The sequence below is a fragment of the Tenrec ecaudatus genome, chromosome 12, assembly GCF_050624435.1.
Source record: "Tenrec ecaudatus isolate mTenEca1 chromosome 12, mTenEca1.hap1, whole genome shotgun sequence".
NCBI classification, from domain to species: Eukaryota; Metazoa; Chordata; class Mammalia; order Afrosoricida; family Tenrecidae; genus Tenrec; species Tenrec ecaudatus.
This window is the reverse complement of record NC_134541.1, coordinates 125,247,098-125,268,657: the sequence shown is the minus strand read 5'-3', so window position 1 is coordinate 125,268,657 and position 21,560 is coordinate 125,247,098. Positions and strand designations below refer to the sequence as shown.

At 54.9% G+C, this 21,560-nt stretch overlaps 1 protein-coding gene across 1 annotated transcript; it reads left to right on the top strand.

The window, feature by feature from the left end:
* Positions 1 to 4,815: 4,815 nt before the first annotated feature.
* QPRT (quinolinate phosphoribosyltransferase) lies at positions 4,816 to 20,642 on the top strand. Its single transcript, XM_075564749.1, has 4 exons — positions 4,816 to 4,955; positions 18,535 to 19,070; positions 19,967 to 20,098; positions 20,171 to 20,642. Exons 1-4 carry the CDS (start codon positions 4,943 to 4,945, stop codon positions 20,387 to 20,389), a joined length of 900 nt encoding a protein of 299 aa, XP_075420864.1. The 5' UTR covers positions 4,816 to 4,942; the 3' UTR covers positions 20,390 to 20,642.
* Positions 20,643 to 21,560: the final 918 nt, after the last annotated feature.

Here is a 21,560-nt window from a genome sequence, read left to right as displayed (position 1 = left end):
TGTGATGGTCAGACCAGGGTGCAGCTGCCTTAGCCAGTTCCCTGCTTCAGCTGGCAAGGCTCACTTCCTGGGAGACATCGCCGAGGAGAAGCCACATGGACCTACCCTGATGCAGCCCTGGGTGCTGGAGCAGCCGTGTGGAGACCCCTGCCAGTGCTGAGATGCTTACACACTCACTGATTCGGCTTTCCTCCTGCAGTCGGCATCATAGTGTGTGTTTTGTGAGATGGAGGAGGACTTTGTGGACTGGTGTCATACATATGAGTTAATGTTGGACTTGTGGGTTTGGGCAGCACTGAGTTGGGATGTTTTCTTGATGTGCACTTACCCTTTACATACAACTCTCTGTTTTACATGAGTTGCTGTGGATTTGTTTCACTAAAGTACCCAGACTAACACAGGCCTCATTTATTTATTTATTTATTATTATTTATTTTACTACTTTTAAAGTTTATCTATTCTGGGCATAGAACTAAATCAATAGGTCTTTGTTCTTCCTACTGTTTCATTGTGTCCCCACTCAGGCCCCAAATGTTACAAAAGTGATCCTACCCCTCTGCCTCTTCCCCATCCCCCACTCGTGCCCAGGAATCACCCCAAATCTCTCTCCCCCCCCCCCCGCTCTCTCTTCTCTCTCTCTCTCTCTCACACACACACACACACACACACACGGACGGACGGACGGACGGACAGACGGACTGGGCCGGCCTCGCCAGGAGCTCTCCCTGGCATCTGCAGCTCCAAGAATCTGCTCTGGCTCCAGAGCCTGGGCTGAGCCTCGTGGCTTCTCTGAGTCCTCTGTCTTCCTCTGTGGCTCCCTTTCCTCTCCCTTCTCTTCTGGATCGGAGTCAGCTCGGCGCGTGCCTCCCTCTGCTTTATCTGTCTCCTGCGTGGTTTTCTGTGCCTGCAGATACGCAGCAGGGTGGGGACAAGCAGCTTCTCTCCTGGCTCCCACCTGCTGCCCTCCTCTGAGAAATGCTTCCACTTCAGGAGGGTTTCTACTGGGCCCTTTACGGTCGAGAACTTTTCCCTCCACAGAGTCCCCTTCCCTCTCTTCTAGCGCCCCGCCACTTTCTTCTTGTTCTGTTTTCTCTCTCGGTAGTGCCCACCGGCTTCCTGGTGCAAAGGGCGACGCTGCTCAGTGCCCAAGAGCTGCCAAGCTTCTGGTGAGCCGCGTCAGGCCAGCTGGGGGAGTGGTGCCCACAGAAGCCACAAGCAACAAGTGGCCTCGATTAAGCCCCTCACTGAAACGGCCAACAGCCGTCTCCCTCTGCTGAACAAAGGAGACTCTCGCTCCCAGTTGGACTTTTCAGGTTAACCCTGGCATCCAGGAAGATGGTCCGCAGGGAGTCAGGCCCAGGATGAGGACCTGACTAGACCACAGTGGAAGTCTGGCCTTGCAGTACACGGAATTACTCCATATGGTTCTCCTGGCTGCTGAGTTTGAGACGGTAACTGTTAATGGGGAGTAGAAAGCCATGGAGCTTCTGAGACGGTAATGCTTATGGGAGTAGAAAGCCGTCTTTCTCCTAGGAGTGCTCACAGCGGCCTTGCCTATCAACCAGGAGCCACCTGGGCTCCTACAGGGCTTGTAACTCTCACCTGGAGGTTGGTTGGTACTATGCAAATAAGGTACTGATGGCCTACCAATGGGATTGGACTGTTTGCTTTCAATGCAAATCAGGTGCCTGGCATGCTTGTGAGTTTGGGATTATGCAAATAGTGTTGGAATCCTAACCAAGACATTGGACAGCTTTGCCATTCAGCTAGACAGAAAAGAGAACCGATCTTAGAGCAGGCAGGGGACTTCACATCCACGGAAAAAGGCGAGTTGGGAGTGGAGCCCGTGCTTGGGACCCGGGGTCCCCGCTGGGAACCTCAGGAAGCCCCTCTTAACATAGAGACAGCAAGTAGCAGTTGAGGAGAAACATCAGCCTTAGAGCAACAGAATGAGGAGACAGTGTCCTGTCCCCACGGGACAAGAGAGGTGAGTGCCTTCGAGCAGGGGGCCGGCTGCCAGGGTGGGGTGTCTCCTGGGCATGCATCAGCAGAACTGAGGAGTTTGTAATACTTGTCTGAGCAAGGCAAAGGCTGGGCCAGCCCAAGGGGCCTGAGGGACTGAGGATCTGGGAAGCCAGAGACAAGACAGAGGCATGGCTGCAGAGAGGCTGCCCCGATAGAAACACGACAATCCTGAGTCTTTTCTGAGCCCTAATGCTACCCTGTGACTTCTCCCAGAAGCAGCCCTGCTGGCATGGTAGGCTCGGCGTTGGGCTGCTAAACACAAGGTCGATGGTTCAAGCCAACTGGTTACTCTTCAGGAGTAAGACGAGGCTTTCTGCTTCCATGAAGATTTACAGCCTTGGAAACTCAAAGGGGCCTGCCCCAGAGGGTCACGAGAAGTTGGAATCTACTTGCTCTGGGAGTGAGTGAGCGAATTCCCGAATAAACTCCACAGTCATGACAACTACCTTTGACGTCCGTGTGGTCCTTGTCATGAATCCTTGAGCCCCACAGAAGAGTAGCGAGTCCTATGGCCAGGGATGGCTGGTGTCAGAGTGGATACAGAGGTGGGAGGGCTGGAGGCCTCTCTGACCCCTGCCTCATAAGAATCAACCCTGGACTGTTGAAAAAGATGTGACTTTCTGTTCCTGGAAAGAGTTAGACTTAGGACCCTGCAGAGGCAGTGCATCCTGGCCTGCAGGGAGAAGTGAAAGAGGTCTGATGCCACACCCACCACGCCATTTTTACAGGCAAGAGAGCGTGCCCTGGTGGGGCAGTGGATGAAGCATTGGCCTGCTCACTGAAATGCGGTGGCTCAAACCCACCAGCTGCTCCTCCCGAGAAAGATGAGGTTGTTGGCTTCCGCCACGACTTACAGTTCATTCTAACGGTCCCGGGAGGCTGGTCTGAATCAGAATTGACTTGATGACCATGGGGTGGGGAAAGGTTTAAAAATCTATTGATGTAGAGAATGAAATCTTTGTTTCTTAAGTTACTGTAAAGTGTGTGTGTGTGTGTGTGTGTGTGTGTGTGTGTGTGTGTGTGTTTAGAACTCATTGGCTCTTGCAGTGCTGGGGGAAGAACTGCGGCTAGACATCAAGGTTTCTATCTTGGGAGACTGGAGGATGAGCAGGCTTGGGAGAACAGAATGGGTTTCTTTGGAAAGCAGTTGGGAGGATGTTTGGAGGTGGTCAGGAACAGAGGCTGGGACCTTGAGAGGGCAGTTGGAACTGGGGAGTTAGCTGATAAGAGAGAGAATTTAAGTCGTAGCATGGATGGGTCGATGAATGGGTGATATCACCCACCGTGTTAAGGGGAAGAGAGACAGTAAGGGCCGTAACAAGCCAGAACTATGGGGTGGTGCTGACACGGAGAAGCCCTAGGGCCGGGGGGATGCTGTAGAACTGCCCCTGTGGGTTTCCGAGATCACAACTGCTTAGCAGAGTAGAAAGCTCCCCCTCTCGCTCATGGAGGTTTTGAACTGCCCACCTTGGGGATCACAGCCGAACTCACTACCAGTGTCCTCAGGGCTCACGCTACAACTAAAAGGCCCCAAATGACCTTAGCGGTACAGCTCAGGGGTCGGCAGTGATTTGGTTTTGTCTATGGTTTGATAGCTCAAGAAAATAGGTATTCGGCTATAAACTCTTTAGAACACCACACTGACTGCCCTCATCTTGATACCTTGTACGATTCAACGACAGTCACCGCGTTCACAAAGGCGGGCCATCTACCACCACCTACCTCCAAGCATTTCTTGTCACCCTGAGCAGAAATCCAGTGTCCATGAAGCAAAGGATGACCTTCAGTGCCCCCTCCCCTCAACGCCTCATAACCACAGGCCTCTTGCCTGTACTTCACTAAACACGCACAGCCACGGAACTGCTGCTGCCGCTGTCGGACAGGGTAGAGCGGCCCCTGTGGGTTTCCTAGATGGTAACTCTTGAGCGGAGTAGGAAGGGCAGGTGGGTTCAAAGCGCTGACCTTGGCATTACCAGCCCAACATGGACCCACGAGGCCACCAGGGCTCCTCGAAGTGGATCAGAACAAACCAACATGGATTGTGATCAGAGTTGTCCGAGCCCCCAATAAAATGATTTAAAAACAAACAATCAAACGTTCTTTCATGGAGTCCATTCTGATTCATACGACCCTGTAGGACGGAGTAGAAGGACCCCTGTGAGTTCCTGAGACGGTAACTCTTTACTGGAGTGAAAGCCTCGTCTTTCTCCCTCGCAGCGGCTGGTGGTTTCGAACTGCTGACCTTGCAGTGAGCAGCCCAACGTGGAGCCACTCTGCCGCCCGGGCTCCTTTTTGACTGGCTCATATGCGTTTGTTTTGGTGTAAGCGGTTTTTGCAACCCATGCAGAATTTTTTCCTGACGTGCACGTGCCACAGACGTGCACGTGCCACAGACGTGCGGATTCCTCCTAGCACGTGGGTTCAACCGCTCCGGGCGTCAGGCTCCGGGACAGCTCTGAGGGATGCACTGTCCCCTCAGCCTAACAGTGAACTTCCAGTTTCTGTCACTAGTAGAGTTTTTAACGTGATTCTCAGTGCAGCCCAGAGGGCCGATCGGTGCCTTTGGAAGCTGAGGCTCAGAAAGAGAGCTTAGATGTGAAAGGATGGTCGAAGGACCATGAGGTTCCCCCGTCCACCATCAGGAAGGCTCTGTAAATTCTCGCCCCAGCTACGTTTCCAGACTCACACCAGGACCCAGAAGGGCGGAGCTGCTTGTGGGACTGAGGTCAGGACATCAGGCTCTCTCACTGGCTAGTGCTCTGGGGGTGGGACTTCTTGGTGTGGCTCAGAGAGCCCTCCCCTGGCTCTGGGGCAGTGTGTCCAGGGGCCCTGGAAGAGGCGAGTCCCACCCCCTGCCTCCAGCCTCGGGCCTGCATCTGAGCGGAGGACTCGGCGGCTCAGACCACCCTAAGGCCTCATGAACCCCGAAGGTACAGAGGCCTGCTGGAACTCTCTCCTGCCAGGCACCTCCTCCTCATCTTGACTTGTTCCAATCCCTCTCCCCTTCTCTGGGGGCCCTCTCTCCAGTGGCCCTTCCAGTCCCCCCCTGGGGCCTTCCAACATTGCCGAATCCCCCAGCGCCTCATTCCCCCAAGACCTCATCCTGCTCCTCTCTCTTGCCCCAGGCCCCCAAGGGGTTGTGAGGGAAAGTAGGGGCTTAAGCCCCAGAAGGGCGGGTGGGTGGATTGGTGCAGGCCGAGCTCCACGGGGGGCAAGGAGAGCTGGCGGCAGGAGGCTGGGCAGGGGAGCCGCTTTTGGACTTTGCCCGCACTCCTGTTGGGGGCAAGGTCCTGTCCCTCTGTGGCCAGGTGGGGGAGGAGGCTTGAGACCCAGACTGGCTTCGCTGGTGACCAGGGGATGGCGTCCTGCTGGAGGCTGCAAGGTTAATGAGACACACAGGGCTCTGGGGTCAGAGGGCCACTCCGTGCCTGTCCTGGAGGGCCGCTGTGCTGGGCACTGAGTTTAGCATTTTGGTTTGTAATGACGTCAGCAAGTCACTTGATGCCCCAGAGTCTCACTTCTTTGCAATGGTGACTCAGCGGCAGCAGCTCCCTGCTGGACAGGCTGTCGCAGGACAGATGGCAGGCCTTGAGGAAGGAGCCCACCAGGCCCGGCTCACAGAAGGCTCTGCTCTGCCGAGAACCATTCCCCTTCCTGGACTGCTGCTGGCCCCGGGCATCCCAGCACCCTCTGTCTCAGCCCAGGGCTTCCTGGGGGGACACAGTGCAAACACTGGGGGCCTTCTCTGTCTCTCTTGAAATAAGATCAACCTGGACTTGAACCACCGCACTGTTCACAGGCTGTGGAAGCCACCAAACCAATTCTAAACTCAACGATAATTCAATGTGACTTCCCATGGGCTTCCAAGACAGTAACCCTTTACAGATGTAGAAGGTCCAGTCAGTAGCCCAGAGTGTACCCACCACACACACACACACACACACACACACACACAACCCCCAAACCAAACTCACTGGCGGCGAGTCGAGGCCGATTCACTGGGGCCCTCTAGCACAGGGTAGAACTGCCCCCGTGGGTTTCTAAGATTGTCACTCTTGACGGGAGTAGAAAGCCCCGTCTTTCTCTGCAGGAGCAGACGGTGGTTTCAAACTGCTGACCTCACAGTCAGCATAAGCCCAAAGCAGAGGCCACGTTGCCACAGGGCTGCCTATACTCATATAGACTGGATGGGCGTCCGTGTGGACTCGGTGGCAGTGAGTTTGGTTTTGAGGTTTGTGGGTCTCCCTCACGCCTCCGTGCCCGACTAGGATTCACCCCCACAGCACTACCCTGCCCACCTCCCTCTCTGTTCTCGGAGGAGAGAAGCTTGGGTGGAGGCTTCTTGGCATCGCTGCCTTGGTGGCCACGGTGACCAAGCCAGTAGGGTTGGCACTGGGATAACCAAGCTGCATGAACGAAGCCAGGAGGGACCAGACGGGAGAAGGTGGGGAGGGGGCGATGCAGAAGCAGTGCACAGTTGGGGCAGAAGCTGATGGAGGCTGGTGGGTGAGGGTGGAGGGATCAGACTCGGGCCAGGTCTGACTGGCCATCGACCCGTATTGGCAAGCCTTGCGGGTGTAGAGTCCAGGTGCGATGGCCTTGGGGATGGATGCCTTTCCGTTGCACTTCACCCTGGCCCGTTGCTTCTTACCCAGACTATTACAACCGCTTTCCAACTCACCTTTCTCCAAACACCGTGTGGAGTCCCTGGGCATTGCAGATGGCTAACGCTCTTAGCTGCTGAGGGAAGGGCTGCCCAGGGTACTTCAGAGAAGCCAGGCTGTCTGGTCGACTTCTGTAAAATAAAGTCAAATAATCGGTCATTGAAAAGCCCCGAGCATGGGGTTGCCCTGAGAGGGAGATGAGTTGATTACAACTAGTAGATACAATTCAAAGCTCTAACCCCATAATGTGCTAGCACTCACTGGCCTCGAGTCGAAGCCCACTCACAGCGACCCTAAGGACAGGGCAGCCCTGCCCCCGTGGGCTTCGGAGACGGCGACTCTTGACAGGAGTGGAGAGCCGAGGACTCACGGGGAAGGGCTGAACTGGTGTCCTTGTGGTGAACAGCCCGGTGGGTAACCGCTGCCCCACCGGGGCTCCCTATTCAGCCTCATCGTGCATCCTCTCTCTGGAACTCGGTCCACCGGCATATACTCCAGTGTCCTCGGGTGGAACCCCGTGACGTCCGGTCATATCAAGAAGACGTGTGCCGACACACCTCGATCCATGCCAGACCTTTCCTCCACCCCCCATCGTGGGTAGCTCCCTCCGGAGAATATTTCCAACCATGTGACTTGGGGTCACAACCTTTCTGAGACTTTCCATTGGCTGAGTCACAAACCCACACGTCGTGGAGCCTACCCAGTCTTCCCATCGCCTTGGAGTCTTCTGTTTGGCCAGGCCTCTCCTGCCAGGGGTACTTCCCGTCCCCTCCAGACAGCACCTCCCCCCGGGGCGCCAACCTCTCTGTGCCCGGCCTGCTTGCTCATATCTGAGGCACGGGTCGCCTCTGCCCGCTCGGGAAGGCTCTAGGTCTTTTGACCGCTGGGGTGCAGAAAGGGAAAGAGAAGGACATTGATGAAGAAGCTGCTATGCCCACTGGCCTCTGGCTCATCTGGGATTTGCCAACAACTAATGGGCACCATTAATTGATCCACGAAGAACCCAATTGTTGGGAGGTGGCACTGCTTGGGGCATTTTCTGCCAAGGATCTCCATTGGCCCTTGCTGCAGCCCAGTCAGTTCCTGGTGCGACTGACTCTCCGAGACGTTCACTACTGGCCCGGAGTCACACAACGGGGGGAGCTGGGATTCACAGGCAGACACCTCTCGTTCCCAACTTCACGTTGTTCCCACCACACCAGGGTCAGAGCCCATGGAACCCTGGATGTGGCTTACGGAGAACCCTGGGCTCTGGATCGCCTAAACAGACCACAGCTAGAAATAGAATGTTGTGCCAGATCGCTGGTCCTCCACCTTCCTCACGCCGCGACCCTGTCATACAGTTCCTCATGTGGTGGTGACCTCCCCGCCCCAACCATAAAATGATCTTTGCTGCTGCTTCATCACTGTCATTTTGCTACTGTGATGAATCAGGCGACCGCTGTGAAAGGGTCATTCCACACCCCCACCCCAGAGGGGTCGCGACCCACAGGTTGAGAACCGCTGGGCTAGAGTAGACAGGAGCGTGGGCTGATGGGTAAGTAGGTGGCCTCTGGAGCCCTGGTGCTTGGGCCAGTAATCTGCTCTCACTCTTCCCAACCGGGGGAGCCTCGTCTGCAGAATGGAGACGGTAACAACAGGCCCCATCCCAGAGCGATGGTGAGCTGTCCACGCGTCACTGTGTTTAAAATGCTCGCGTGGCAGCCCTCCTACAAGAGGCAGTATTGCTGTCCTCAGATACCGTCGAGCTGGGCCTGACCCTCCCACCAGAGCGAGACGCTGTGTGGTCCCCACGCCAGCCGCACTGCGGTCCTCTGCCTGAGCCCCCGGCTGCAGCCACTGCCTCGACCCGCCTCCCTGAGGGCCTGCAGGGACTGGTCTCTCCTGACAACACGCCCAAAGTATGGAAGCTAAAGACTCGCCATCGCTGCCTCTCAGCAGCACTCCAAGACAGATCCGTTTGTCCTTTCAGCCGTCCGGGGTCCTTCCAATAGCCTTCGCCAGCGCCACCATGCAAATGCATCGAGTCGCCTTCAGTCTTCCTGATTCAGTGTCCCACTTTCCCAGGGGCGACAGGAGGCAATGGAAATCCCGGGCTAGGGTCAGGCACACCCTAGTCCTCAGCCTGACATCCTTTTCGATGCACTACAAGGGCCTCGGGCAGCAGATCGCACCCAGGGCGATGCCTCTTTGGCTCTCCTGACGGACGCCACATGGATGTTAGCTAGGAAGAGAATTCGCATTCTGTCACATGCGAGTCGATTGTGCGCAATCTCACCCAGGACCTGGGCGCCGAGCTTCCCTTCAGCACCATGTCGGACCGTATGGTGACGTGACTCAGGAGATTTTCCTTGACTGATTTTTAAGTAGAGAAATAGGTCTTCCCCACCCCTGACTTTTAGTCAGGAAGTGCTGCTGAGAGAAAGAGAGAGAGAGAGAGAGAGTGCTGGGGCGGGGCAAGGGTTCCAAGTGACCAGAAAGGGGACTGACCGCACTGCCACTGAGTCCATGCCGACTTATAGCGGCCCGATAGGACGGGGGTGAACTGCCCCTGTGAGTTTCCAAGACTGTCACTTTTTTTGGGGGGGGGTTGGGGGAGACTCTTACATTTTATTGGGAACTCTTATAACTCTTGTTACCGTCCACACATCGATTGCATCGGCATGTTTGTACATATGTTGCCGTCATTTTTTTCTAGACATTGACTTTCTCTTGAGCCCTTGGTACCAGCTCCTCCTTTTTTCCCCTCCTTCCCTCATGAACCCTTGATAGTTTATACATTATTATTTTTTCATGTCTACATTGACCGATGTCTTCCTTTACCCACTTTTCTGTTGTCCATTCCCCTGGGAGGGGGTTATATGTAGATCATTATGATCAGTTCCCCCTTTCTCCCCTGTCCCCCACCCCAACCTTTCCCTCACTCTCCTGGTATCACTACTCTCATTACTAGTCCTGAGGGGTTTATCTGTCCTGGATTTCCTGTGTTTCCAGCTCTTATCTGTACCAGTGTTCATGCTCTGGTTTAGCCAGATTTGTAAGGTAGAATCGAGGCCATGATAGTGGGGATGGGGGAAGGAAGCATTAAAGAACTAGAGGAAAGTTGTATGTTTCAATGGTGCGATACTGCACCCTGACTGGCTCATCTCTTCCTTGTGACCCTTCTGTAAGGGGATGTTCAATTGTCTACAGATGGGCTTTGGGTCTCCACTCTGTGTCCCCCACCTCATTTTTTGTTCTGGGTCTTTGATGCCTGATACCCCATCCCATCTATACCACATGATCACACAAGCGAATGTGCTTCCTCCATGTGAACTTTGTTGCTTCTCAGCTAGATGACCACTTGTTTATCTTCAAGCCTTTAAGGCCCCAGACACTATATCTTTTGATAGCCTAGCACCATCAGCTTTCTTCACCACATTTGCTTATGCACCCACTCTCTTCAGCGATCGTGTTGGGAAGGTGAGCATCATGGAATGCCAGGTTATTAGAAAAAAGTGTTCTTGCATTGAGGGAGGATTTGAGTAGAGGCCCAATGTCCATCTGCTACCTTAATTCTTAACCTATAAATATATGTACATAGATCTAGTTCCCTACCATCATATATAAATATATTTACATATGTACATGCCTGTACTTAGACCTCTATAAATGCCCTTTGCCTACTAGTTCTTTCCTCTATTTCCTTTGACTTTTCTCTGTCCCACTGTCATGCTCAGCCTTCATTTGGATTTCAGGAATTCCTCTCGGTTATATTGCCCTTGATCAAACCCTACCAGGCATCCTACACTTGTTGTTCCCTTGTCCCTGGGTTTGTTAACACCCACTTCCTTTCCGCCCCCACCCACCCACACCCCCAACCTTTCGTCCCCTTGTTTTCTCCTCCGGATTGTTTATCCCGCCTATCCTATCTAGATAGACCCGCAGAGACGATAATAACCACGAAAACAAGACAGAGCAAAACAGAAAACAACAGTAACAACAACAACCAAAAAAACCGACAAAGAAAGTAAAGCCTATAAATAGTTTGTTGACCTTTGGGTGTGTTTTCCGGTTGAGTCTGCTGGGGTGCCACGCCCTGACCCCACAGTCTATTTTTGGTTTTCTCCTGGACTCCCAATGCACCCCTTCAATCAGCTCACTCCTTCAGCTCACCTTTTCTCTGACTCTGCTCTGAATGTCACCCCTCGCCTGCAGTCCTTCTTGTGGGGGGACAAGAAGGGAGGAGTGGAGAGAGCCTGGGCACGCTGAGCCTCTGGCTCGGAACATCACTGGCAGCTCGATTTTAATGCCTTCAAAATTCATTCGTTCGTTTTTTTCCTGGCTCCCTCCTTTTTAAAGCATTTGTTTCTGTGCTTGTCCGCCGGGCAGGGTGCCTGGTGGGCAGTTTCAGAGGGCTGTGACTCACCAGAGAGCTGTCTGACCGTGGGCACCACGGGGGTGGGGGGCAGGTTATGCCTTGGGTTCCCCATCTTTTACTTCCCAGTGCTTTCCCCTCTGGTCTCCCTGTGCTGAGTGCCATCTCCCCATGGCCAGGACCCCCACGCTGTCTGGTTATTTTGTTTGAAATCTGCACTCCCTTCTGTGTTACCTCTTAGTGTTCGCTGCTGCTCCCGCCCCAGCCAGCCAGCCCCCCACTCCTTGCGCCAGATTTCTGGGATGGTTTTCTCCGTTCCTTGCAACCCGGCAGAAGCACTTTTGTAGAACAAGGAATGGCTCTGAGGGAAAGGGAAGTTTGGGGGAGTCCCTGGGAAGCGCGTGGCGGGGACGTGGGAATGCTCGCCCCCGAAAATGGCTGCTTTGGAGTAGTATGGACACCCACGTGGGGAAACGGCAGTGCAGAGGAGGCCCCGGAGCCACACGGGAGAGATCCCGGCCTCGGACCTGCAGGAGAGTGTGCAGAGAGCGCCTGCCCTTGGCCTTTGTGGTTGATCCCCACTTGGGAGGTGTGGGTGTGGCTGAGTGGATCGGCTGAGTTCAGGTGTAATGTTGCCGGGCCCCAGTGTGCCTGGCCACGTTGACCTTCACCTGGGCTTAGGTGACCTTGGTCTGAGCATGCCCAGCTTTGGATCATCCCCGTGGGTGTCTCATGTGTGCCCCACTTCTTTCCAACCCTTGCCTGTGGCAGGGCCTACAGACCACGCCCCTTTATCCCTCATCCCCCCCCCTCCCCCCCCACGGATGAGGAGGCGTTTTTTCCCTGGTCTGGCCTAGTCTGGAAGTTCTGCTAAACCCTGTCCGGCATCAACACAAGCCGCCAGCCTCCGCTGGTAGATGGGTGCTGGCCACCTGCACAACAGGGATTGACCAGTAATCCAAGCTGGGCCCCCGGGACTGCCCACCGCCCTGCTCCACATCTCGCACTCATCGCCATCAAGCTGATTTCTGACTCCTCGTGGCCCCACAGCACAGAGCAGACCCGTCCCACAGAATTTTCATGGCCTCAAATCTCTCCTTGTGACGTGGCCGGTGGTTTCGAACCACTGACCTCTGAGTGGGCAGCGGGGCATTGAACCAGGGCACACCAAGGCTCCAATGGTTAGCTGCTGACTCTGGGGGGTCCTTCTCAGAAACAGCCGCCAGGTTGCCCCTCCTCTCCATCCCCACAGTTACTGCCCCAGCATGGGGTTTCATGGCTCTTTGGCCAGGGGTCTCCGCCTGCCTTCAGCCTCCCCATCCATTGTCACTCGGCAGTGGAAGTGAACCTTCCAGAGCACTAGCCACATCCAGTCCCTTAGACAAACGACTCCCTTGCTTGAAGCTTGTGTTTGCGCCCGGGACCCAGTCGAATGCCTCCGCTAGACGGTGCAGTCCGTTCCCACGACGGCCTCATGGCCCACCGGTTTTGACGATGAATTTTACAATCAGCTCCCCCCACTCCTTCTGCCTCGCCCCCCAACACCAGGCCTCCGTGTTCTTGTTTTGAGTCCTTGCTACCTACTTTCATCCTGGAAGATCCAGTCCAGCTCCTCCCACGGCACTGCTCAGCGTGGCCAGCATTACTCACCCGTCACGGCCACTCCTCCTGTTCCAGGGCACAGTCGTTTCTTCCTTTGTCCCAAACATTTCAGAGATTCCTTTTTTAAGCAAACATACCTACTACGTGCCAGACAATACCTCTGAGTGCTTTCCAGACCTTGCCGCCTTCCTTCTGGAAGTGCACTGTGTGGCGGGGCCGAAAAGGACTTGGGCTGGTCACTTTGGGAAAATCTTGTGCCAGAGACGATAAATTAGGGGATTTCGTCCTCAAAAGAACATTCCAAGATCTGGCCCGAAATACAACACTGTTGGTGATAGAGTCACAGTCACCCCCGAGGACGACCAGTCAATAGGATTATGATTCGCAGCGGTCCCAATACCAAAGATGCAGAAATCGAAGACGGTTGTCAGCCTCCTTGGTCTGATCTCGATCACACCTACGATCGAGATGCATTGCGATTGAGATGGGAAAGTTGGAAATAAATAAAGAGGAAGGCCTGGTTGTTGGAACACAGGCCTTTTTTGATAGAAACAAAGTTGGAAATCGCCTGATAGAATTTTTCAAGACAAACAACTTATTTATTCTAAATACTTTGTTGTTGTTGGTGGTGGTTTTTAACCCCCAAAGGGAAAATGATACCCATGGACCTGCCCAGGTAGACTCCACAGGAATCAACGGGAGGACATCTGTGGAGAGAGATGATGGAGAAGCCCATTGTCACCAGACAGACCAAGGCCGGGAGCTGACTGTGCGAGATGAAGTGACGAAGATGCAAACAAGTCCATCAGAGCCAAAGCCAGCCGCGCAGCTGGTGCTGGTGCTGGTGCTCGTTGCCATGGAGTTGAACAAAGCACACCACCGCCCAGGCCTGTGCCAGCGCCAGTGTGTTCTGGCGTTTGAGCCTGTTGTTGGAGCCCGCGCATCAGCCTGTCTCGTCCCTGGGCCTTCCTCTTTGCTGCCTCTCTCCTTTCCAGCATGACGTCCTTCTCCAGGGACTGGTCTCCTGACAACAAAAAAAGGGAGACACGCAGCTCCCCATTCTGGGCTCTAAGGAGCATCCTGCCTGAAATTCTTCCAAGACAGACCTACTCCTTCTTCTGGCGACCCAGGGTTCTTCCCACTTCGTCAGCATGCCTGTAGTTCAAAGGCACCGTTTCTCTTTGGTCTTCCCTAACCAGTGGCCAGCTTTCACGGGCAGGGGAGGCGACTGAAAATACCCCGGCTTGGGTGAGGCGCACCTTAGTCCTCAAAGTATCAGCTTTGCTCTCAAACACTCTACAGAGGGCGTGCTGCAGCAGATTTACCCAACGCAGCTCGTCTTTTAGACTCTTCCCGGCTGCTTCTGTGAGCATTGATGGTGGAGCCAAGCAAGAGGGCATCCTGGACAGCTTCAACCTTTTTTTTTTTAATCATTTTATTGGGGGCTTATAAAACTTTTATCACAATCCATACATCCATCCATTGTGTCAGGTACATTTATACATTTGTTGCCATCATCCTTCTCAAAACATTCGCTTTCTACTTGAGCCCTTGGTATCACCTCCTCATTTTTCCCCTCCCTCCTGAACCCTTAATAATTTATAAATTACTATTTTGTCATATCTTACACTGTCTGACGTCTCCCCTCTTCCACTCCTCTATTGTCCGTCCCCCAGGGAGGAGGTTATATGTAGATCCTTGTAATCAGTTCCCCCTTTCCACCCTACCTTCCCTCCACCCTCAGGCATCGCCACTCTCACCACTGGTCCTGAAGGGATCATCCACCCTGGATTCCCTGTGTTTCCAGTTCCTATCTGTACCAGTGAACATCCTCTGGTCTAGCCAGATTTGTAAGGTAGAATTGGGATCATGATAGTGGGGAGGAGGAAGCATTTCGGAACTAGAGGAAAGTTGTATGTTTCATTGTTGCTACCCTGCGCCCTGACTGGCTCCTCTCCGTCCCGCGACCAGCTTCAATCCTTTCCGCATTGATCATGAGGTGCCTGATGGGCCCAGGTGTGAGGATTTTGTTTTCTTTCCTCGGAGTCGCCATCACACTGAAGGCTGCGGTCCTTGGTCTTCACCAGCAAGTGCTTCAGATCTTCCTTACGTGCAGCAGAGCTGTGCAAGCTGGAGATCATTAATAACTCTTTCCTCTAAATCCTAATATTGACTTCAGCGCATCCTTTGAAAGGATTGGTGGAGTGGGGGGTGTGTTGGGACAGGGGGGCAGTGTCTTTGTCACAAGGCAGACCAGGAGCTCCGTGGAGCCAGGACCTTATTTCTTTCATTGTCTTTGCTCCCCGCTCTGAGGCTGGCCACAGCTGGCAGGGCACAGAGCAGCAAGACATCTGTGAGAGACTATGGGCAGGGAGGGCCACGCCCAGCCGCTGAGCGCTGTAGCTCGGAATGGGCAGGGTAGGTAGGTGAGGATGGAGGACTTGCCCACGGGGAAGAAAGGTTAGACCTGAGCGGCTGGAAGCATAAGACCCTACTCGCGTGCTCCCTGTCTGCGGGTCTCTCACCTCCCCCAGAAGCAAGCGCCTTGCTTGGCAGTGGTCCTGCCTGCTTCGGAGCCGGCAGGTCTCGTGCTGGCCAGCAGATGGCAATGTTGTATCGTGTCGCAGTCCTGCCTTTGCAGGGGTTCCACCCACAGCCATGACCACTCGCCTATCAGCGGTGCCCGCTGACCGGGCAGGGCCTTGCTGGTGTGGGTGCCGTGGATGCCGGCTCACAGTGCCCCGTGTGAAACAGAACGAAACACTGCCTGGTCCTTCCTGCGTCATCCGCATAATTGTTCTTAGGTTTGCAGCCATTGTTGCAGCCACTGTGTCAATCCACCTTGTTGAGGGCTGTCCCAGGGGTCCTCCGACCACGGCCCGAGGGCCACATGCGGCCTACTGGGGACAGTTATCCGCCTGCCAGCCGGTGTTTTTGCCCCGTTTGTTTGTTTTTACTTCAAAATAAGATATGTGCGTGTGCATAGGGATTTTCCATAGTTGTTTTTTTTAAACTATAGTCCGGCGCTCCAACGGGTCTGAGGGGCAGTGAACTGGCCCCCTGTGTAAAAAGTTTAAAGACCCCTGGTAGGGAGACTAGAGAAAGAAACGCATAGACACTCATATTTTATAAGACAGAGGTTTATAGAAAGGGTAATTGTACCTTAGGTATCCCAGCCCAGGCCAAGCCCATATGTCTGACACCAGTCCACAAAGTCCTCCTCCATCTCACAAAACACACGCAATGATGCCGACTGCAGCAGGAAAGCCGAGTCAGCAAGCGTGTAAGCATCTCAGTGCTGCCAGGGGTCTCCACACGGCTGCTCCAGCATCCAGGGCTGCATCGGGGTAGGTCCATGTGGCTTCTCCACAGAAATGTCTCACAGGAAGTGAGCCTTGCAGGTGAAGCAGGGAACTGGCTAAAGCAGCTGCACCCTGGTCCAACCATCAACAAGCAAGAGACCCGAGAACTAGAAAGGTGAGGCTCACCGAGCCATTTCCCCCTCCGCCCTTCAATAAACCTCACATGTGTTTATCGGCCAGGTTGGCACCACAACCTTAAAGATTTTGAGGGCCTTCCTTGTTCCACACTACCCTTCCACTTGACTAAATGCGATGTCCTTCTCCAGGGACTGGTCTCTCCTGACAACACATCCAAAGTATGTCAGATGAAGCCTCGCCTCCTGGCCTCCTGGCTTCTCTGAGGCAGATCTGTTTGTTCTTGTGGCCGTCCTGGGATTTCCATCTTCTCTGCCAGCACCCTTCAAAAGCACCGATTCTTCTTCAGTCTTCCGCATTCAAGGCCCAACTCTCCCGTGGCTTTGAGGCGACCGAAAATACCTCGGCTCATCCTCATCCTCAAACTCACATCCTTGCTCGTCAGCATGTTCAAGAGGGCTGTGCAGCAGAACCGCCCAATGCAATGCGTGGAGCGACCTCCCGACTGCTGCTTCCACGAGCATCAATTGTGGATCCAAGCAGGATGAAGCCCTTGGAGAGCCTTAGACACCCCCGTGTCCTTAACTCTTATTTGCCCGCGCTCCTGAAACTGCGCCTCTCCCGGAAGGCCTTAACCCCAGTTCTCCAGCACTCTGCCCTCCTGGTGCAGCCTACACCTTCGAGAGACCAGTTTGTCAGACCCGTCGGTCATGGAGACAGCTCCAAGCTGGACAGCGAAGGTGGAAGGGACACACAGCCTTGAGCTGGCCGGTTCAGACTCTGCTGCCAATTTGCTGTGTGACCTCAGCACGCCTGCCTTCCCTCTCTGGTCTTCAGTCTCCACCTCTGCAAAGAGACATGGCTTTCCACCTGGAGCTCAGGAGCCCTGGTGGTGCAGTGGGTACGCATTGGACTGATAACCATGAGGTCAGCAGTTCAAAACCACCAACCGTTCTCAGAGAGAAAGAAGAGCTTTCTACTCCTGTAGAGAGTTACAGTCTTGGAAACCCACAGGGGCAGTTCTACTCTGACCTGCAGGGTCAACGTGTGCCACTGGCAATGAGTGTGTGTGTGAGTGTGAGTGTGAGTGTGTGAGTGAGAGTGTGTGAGTGAGAGTGTATGAGTGAGAGTGGATGTGAGTGTGTGTGAGAAAGTGTGTGTGTGTGTGTGTGTGTGCAAGTGTGTAGAGAATATTAGGAGGCAGAAGGCATTCTCCCTGCCAGATCACACACCTCATACTAGCGGGGCTTCAGCTTTCTGGTCTTCGTCCTCAGGCCAACTGGAAAGGCTGCAAGGTGGCATCTAGGTGGCATGCTCAGGAGGGTGGCCACGCACCCTCAATGCAGAGTCACAGCAAGGCTTCTCGACAGAGCAGAACTGCTCTGTAGGGGTCTCGTTGCCTACAGAGGAGCAGCCGGTGGGTTTGCACCGCCGACCTCTGGTTCACAGCCCAACACTGAACTCACTTTGCCACCAGGACTCGGCTTGTTGAGTACTGAACGGCAGTGAGACCTGGGAAAACAGAACCTGCGGGGGTGGGAGCCGGTCAGAGGAGGAAAGGGCACATGATAGAAGCAGGGAGACGGCAACTCGCCCGCCAAAGGACAACATGGACAACCCGGAAAAATGAGCAGGCTGCCCAGTCAGATGTGCCTTTTCGTAAACAGCGGATGTAGGTGTAGGTAGAGATGCTATAAATACCTGTGTCCGTAAGTAGGACCTAAACGTGGAGCCCTGGTGGTGTCGTGGTTACGTGTTGAGCTGCTAACCGCCAGGGCCAGCGGTTCAAACCCACCAGCTGCTCCGAGGGAGGAAGAGGAGGCTCTCGACTGTGAACCGTCAACAGTCTCAGAAGGTGCCAGAGGCAGCTCTACCCGGTCCTAGAGGGTCGCCACGAGTCGGCATCACAACAGTAGCTTAGAGTTTGTGTCCCAAATAGCACCTAAGATCCAGAAGGAGGCTTTAAAAAGCTCATGGCAAAATGGGTTTGGAGGTCAAGCTCCCGCAAACTTGAAGACCCCCTCATAGTCAGACTGAAAAATCACCAAGGCGTATCAGACATTTGTCCTGAACTAGGTGTCCGGTGCTTTCATTTGCTCAATCTGGCCACCTGGTCCTACTCACAGGCCCCGCTCCCGCCCCTCCGATGCCCCTGGTAGCCACTCAGACTGCTTACAAAGCCAAAAACCAAACTCGGGATAGGGCAGTGTGCGGTGATCCCTGCAGGTTTCGGAGACGGTAACTCTTGATGGGAGTAAAAGAAAGCCTCATCTTGCTCCACTGGAGCTGTTGGTGGATTTGAATTGCTGACCTTGTGGTGAGCAGCCCAGTATGTTACTCATCACACCACTGGGGCTCCTGGTTTGGGCCCAATTTAAGTGATTGCTGAATGTTTGCCGATCACCCATGGCTACAGAGTAACAGCTGTTTTCTCTCTTTCCCCTCCCAGAGCTGACCTTCCTGCTGCCTCCTGCCACCCTGGCAGGCCTGGCAGATGCCTGGCTCCGAGAGGACTGCCCCGGTCTCAACTACACCGCCTTAGTCACCGGAGCAGCCTCCTCGCAGGCGGCCTTGTGGGCCAAGTCCCCTGGCGTGCTGGCTGGGCGGCCTTTCTTTGATGCCATCTTTGCCCAACTGAACTGCCAGGTCTCCTGGTCCTTCCCGGAGGGATCCAAGCTGGTGCCCGTGGTCAAGGTGGCCGAGGTGCGGGGCCCTGCCCACTGCCTGCTGTTGGGCGAGCGAGTGGCCCTGAACATGCTGGCCCGCTGCAGTGGCGTGGCCAGCACTGCAGCAGCTGCGGTGGAGGTCGCCAGGGGCACCGGCTGGGCTGGTCGTGTGGCGGGCACAAGAAAGACCACGCCAGGCTTCCGGCTGGTGGAGAAATATGGACTCCTTGTGGGCGGGGCTGCCTCCCACCGCTACGACCTGGGGGGGCTGCTGATGGTGAAGGACAACCACATCGTCGCAGCCGGTAGTGTGGAAAAGGTACGTGTCTGGCTGGGCCTCTGCCCTGGCCCCACCTGGCCCTCTTCACAGCCTCCCCCCAGAGACCCGCAGCCACCCCCTGGGGGCCAGGGGTACAGACCTCATTAGCCCCCTCAGCAAAGTGAGGGCGTAGGCTTTGGGCTCTTGGCAGTCACCCATCTGTTACTTGGCACGACATTCAAGAGCTGAGGGCAAGCCATGGGAAGCCCCGCTGACAATGGCTGTATGACCTTGGGCAGGTCACTCGAACTCTCTGCAGCTGTTTCCCAAAGTCTTGAAGACGTTCTGTCCCCACTTCCATGTTTCCTATTCTGAGCCACATTGAACTCAGGTCTAAATTCCCGATGTGTATACTGTTGATCTCGGCCACTTAGGACCCACCGCCGACTCACAGTGAGCCTGCAGGACAGGGCAGAGCTGCCCCTGTGGGCTTCCAAGGCTGAAACTCTTTAGGGGCCACAAAAGTCTCCTCTTTCCCCGGAGGAGCCGGCGGAGGGTGATTTCGAACTGCTGACCTTGTGGTTGGCAGCTCCACGTGTACTCACTCCACCGCCCGGGCTCCTCTTCAGACCCAACACCGTGGTCATGTCCTGTGGCTGAGCCTGATCTCACAGAGCCCATCATCCTGTGTATACACGCACACGCACACGGTTAGCCGTCTGGGAGTCCAGCCGCTCTGCGGGAGCAAGGCATGGCTTTCAACTCCTGCAAAGGGTTCAGTCTGGGAAACCCACGGGGACAGTTGGACCCCATCCTCTAGGGCCGCCCTGAGTCAGCAGGGTGTGGTTACCCATGGGGGCTCTTTGGGATGTTAGCCCAGATCACAGAACCCCCTGCACTTCTCCCCCCCCATTCCCCGCGCCCCGCAATGCCTCCCTCCCTGTCTCCCCTGGCAGGCTATCCGAGGGGCCCGGCGGGCAGCCAGCTTCACTCTGAAGGTGGAGGTGGAGTGCGGCAGCCTGCAGGAGGCTGTGGAGGCCGCTCAGGCGGGCGCCGACCTGGTTCTGCTAGACAATTTCCAGCCTGAGGTAAGGCAGTGGACCCTGGGGAGGGGCCGCAGTGGGGGGCTCTCACCTCCCCTTGGCTTTTGTCCCCCCCAGGAGCTGCACACCACAGCCGCGGCGCTGAAGGCCCAGTTCCCAAGCATCGGCGTGGAAGCCAGCGGGGGCATCACCCTGGGCAACCTCGCTCAGTTCTGTGGGCCCCACATCGATGCCATCTCTCTGGGGATGCTGACTCAGGCTGCCGGGGCCCTGGATTTCTCCCTCAAGTTATTTTCTGAAGGGACCACTCCCGTGCCCTACGCCCGCCTGTCCTAACTGCGTCCACCTGCCCTAACGCTGCCCACCTGTCCTACCATAGGAGAGGATGAATGATAGGAGATGTGGAATAGCATTTGCCCGGGACCCGCAGGGTTAAATATCTCTGACAACTGGGTGATCTGGACTCCACTCCAGCACCCCCTACCCCACCTGCCCCTACTGCTGTGTGACTGGGTGGGGCTTACCTCCCCTTTACCCACCTCAATCTCCGATCTGTAAAGGGAGTCCAATAAACAGCCAGCCTTATGGAGTCTTGGGGGGCAGCTAATGCACTGAGAGAGCGTCAGATGCCTGACACCGTGCCTGCCGCCGAGGAGACCTCAGAGGAGACCTCAGTCACGGCCGGTGACTCACAGGGACCCTGCAGGACAGGGTCAAACTGCCCCTGTGGGCTTCCAAGACTGGAGCTCTTCACAGGAGCAGAAAGTCCCGTCTTTCTCCCTCGGAGCAGCTGCTGGTTTCAACCTGCTGACGTTGAGGATTGAAGCCCAATTCGTAACTACTACACCACCAGGGCTCCATAACCCCTCAGAGGTTAGAAATGAGCATATTCTTTCTCTTTCTTTTTTTTTGTATGTCAATGCGTAATTTAAAAAATTAGTTGGGATTTAATACATCTATCATTCCATCTTTCAATCACATCACGTAGAATCATCCAATTGTTACCACAGTTTCCAAACATTCTTTTTCTACATGAACTCCTTGACATCACCTCCCTTTTATGCCCCCCCCCGGCTGTCCCCCAAACCCCTTATTCTACTTGCTGTTCCTACAGCTCCTCAATCCTGGGCTTCCTCGAGCATATTCCTGTATTTGAAGATGCCTGGGCGCTCCCTTCTCGTGGTATCCTCTGTGACGTCAGGCACATCCGTTTTGTCCTGGCTCTGCTGGGCAGCTGCCAGCCTGAAGCCAGCGTCCTGGCATGCCACCTGCCATGTCTTTCTCCTGGCTGCCCAAGAGTGAAACGTGGCAGGCGTCTGTGGTGGCAGTTAAGTCCCAATGAGCTCTTTCAACAACCATGACATGGAGATGGTAGGTGATGAGACGGCGTGGGTCACCGTTGGATGGGCAGTGTCCCTCCCATGGGGGGTGATGTGTGTGTTTCCGTGAAGCTGTGCGGTCCCCAGTCTAAATTTCAGCTGGACTGTGCCCCTTGGCTGGTGCCCAG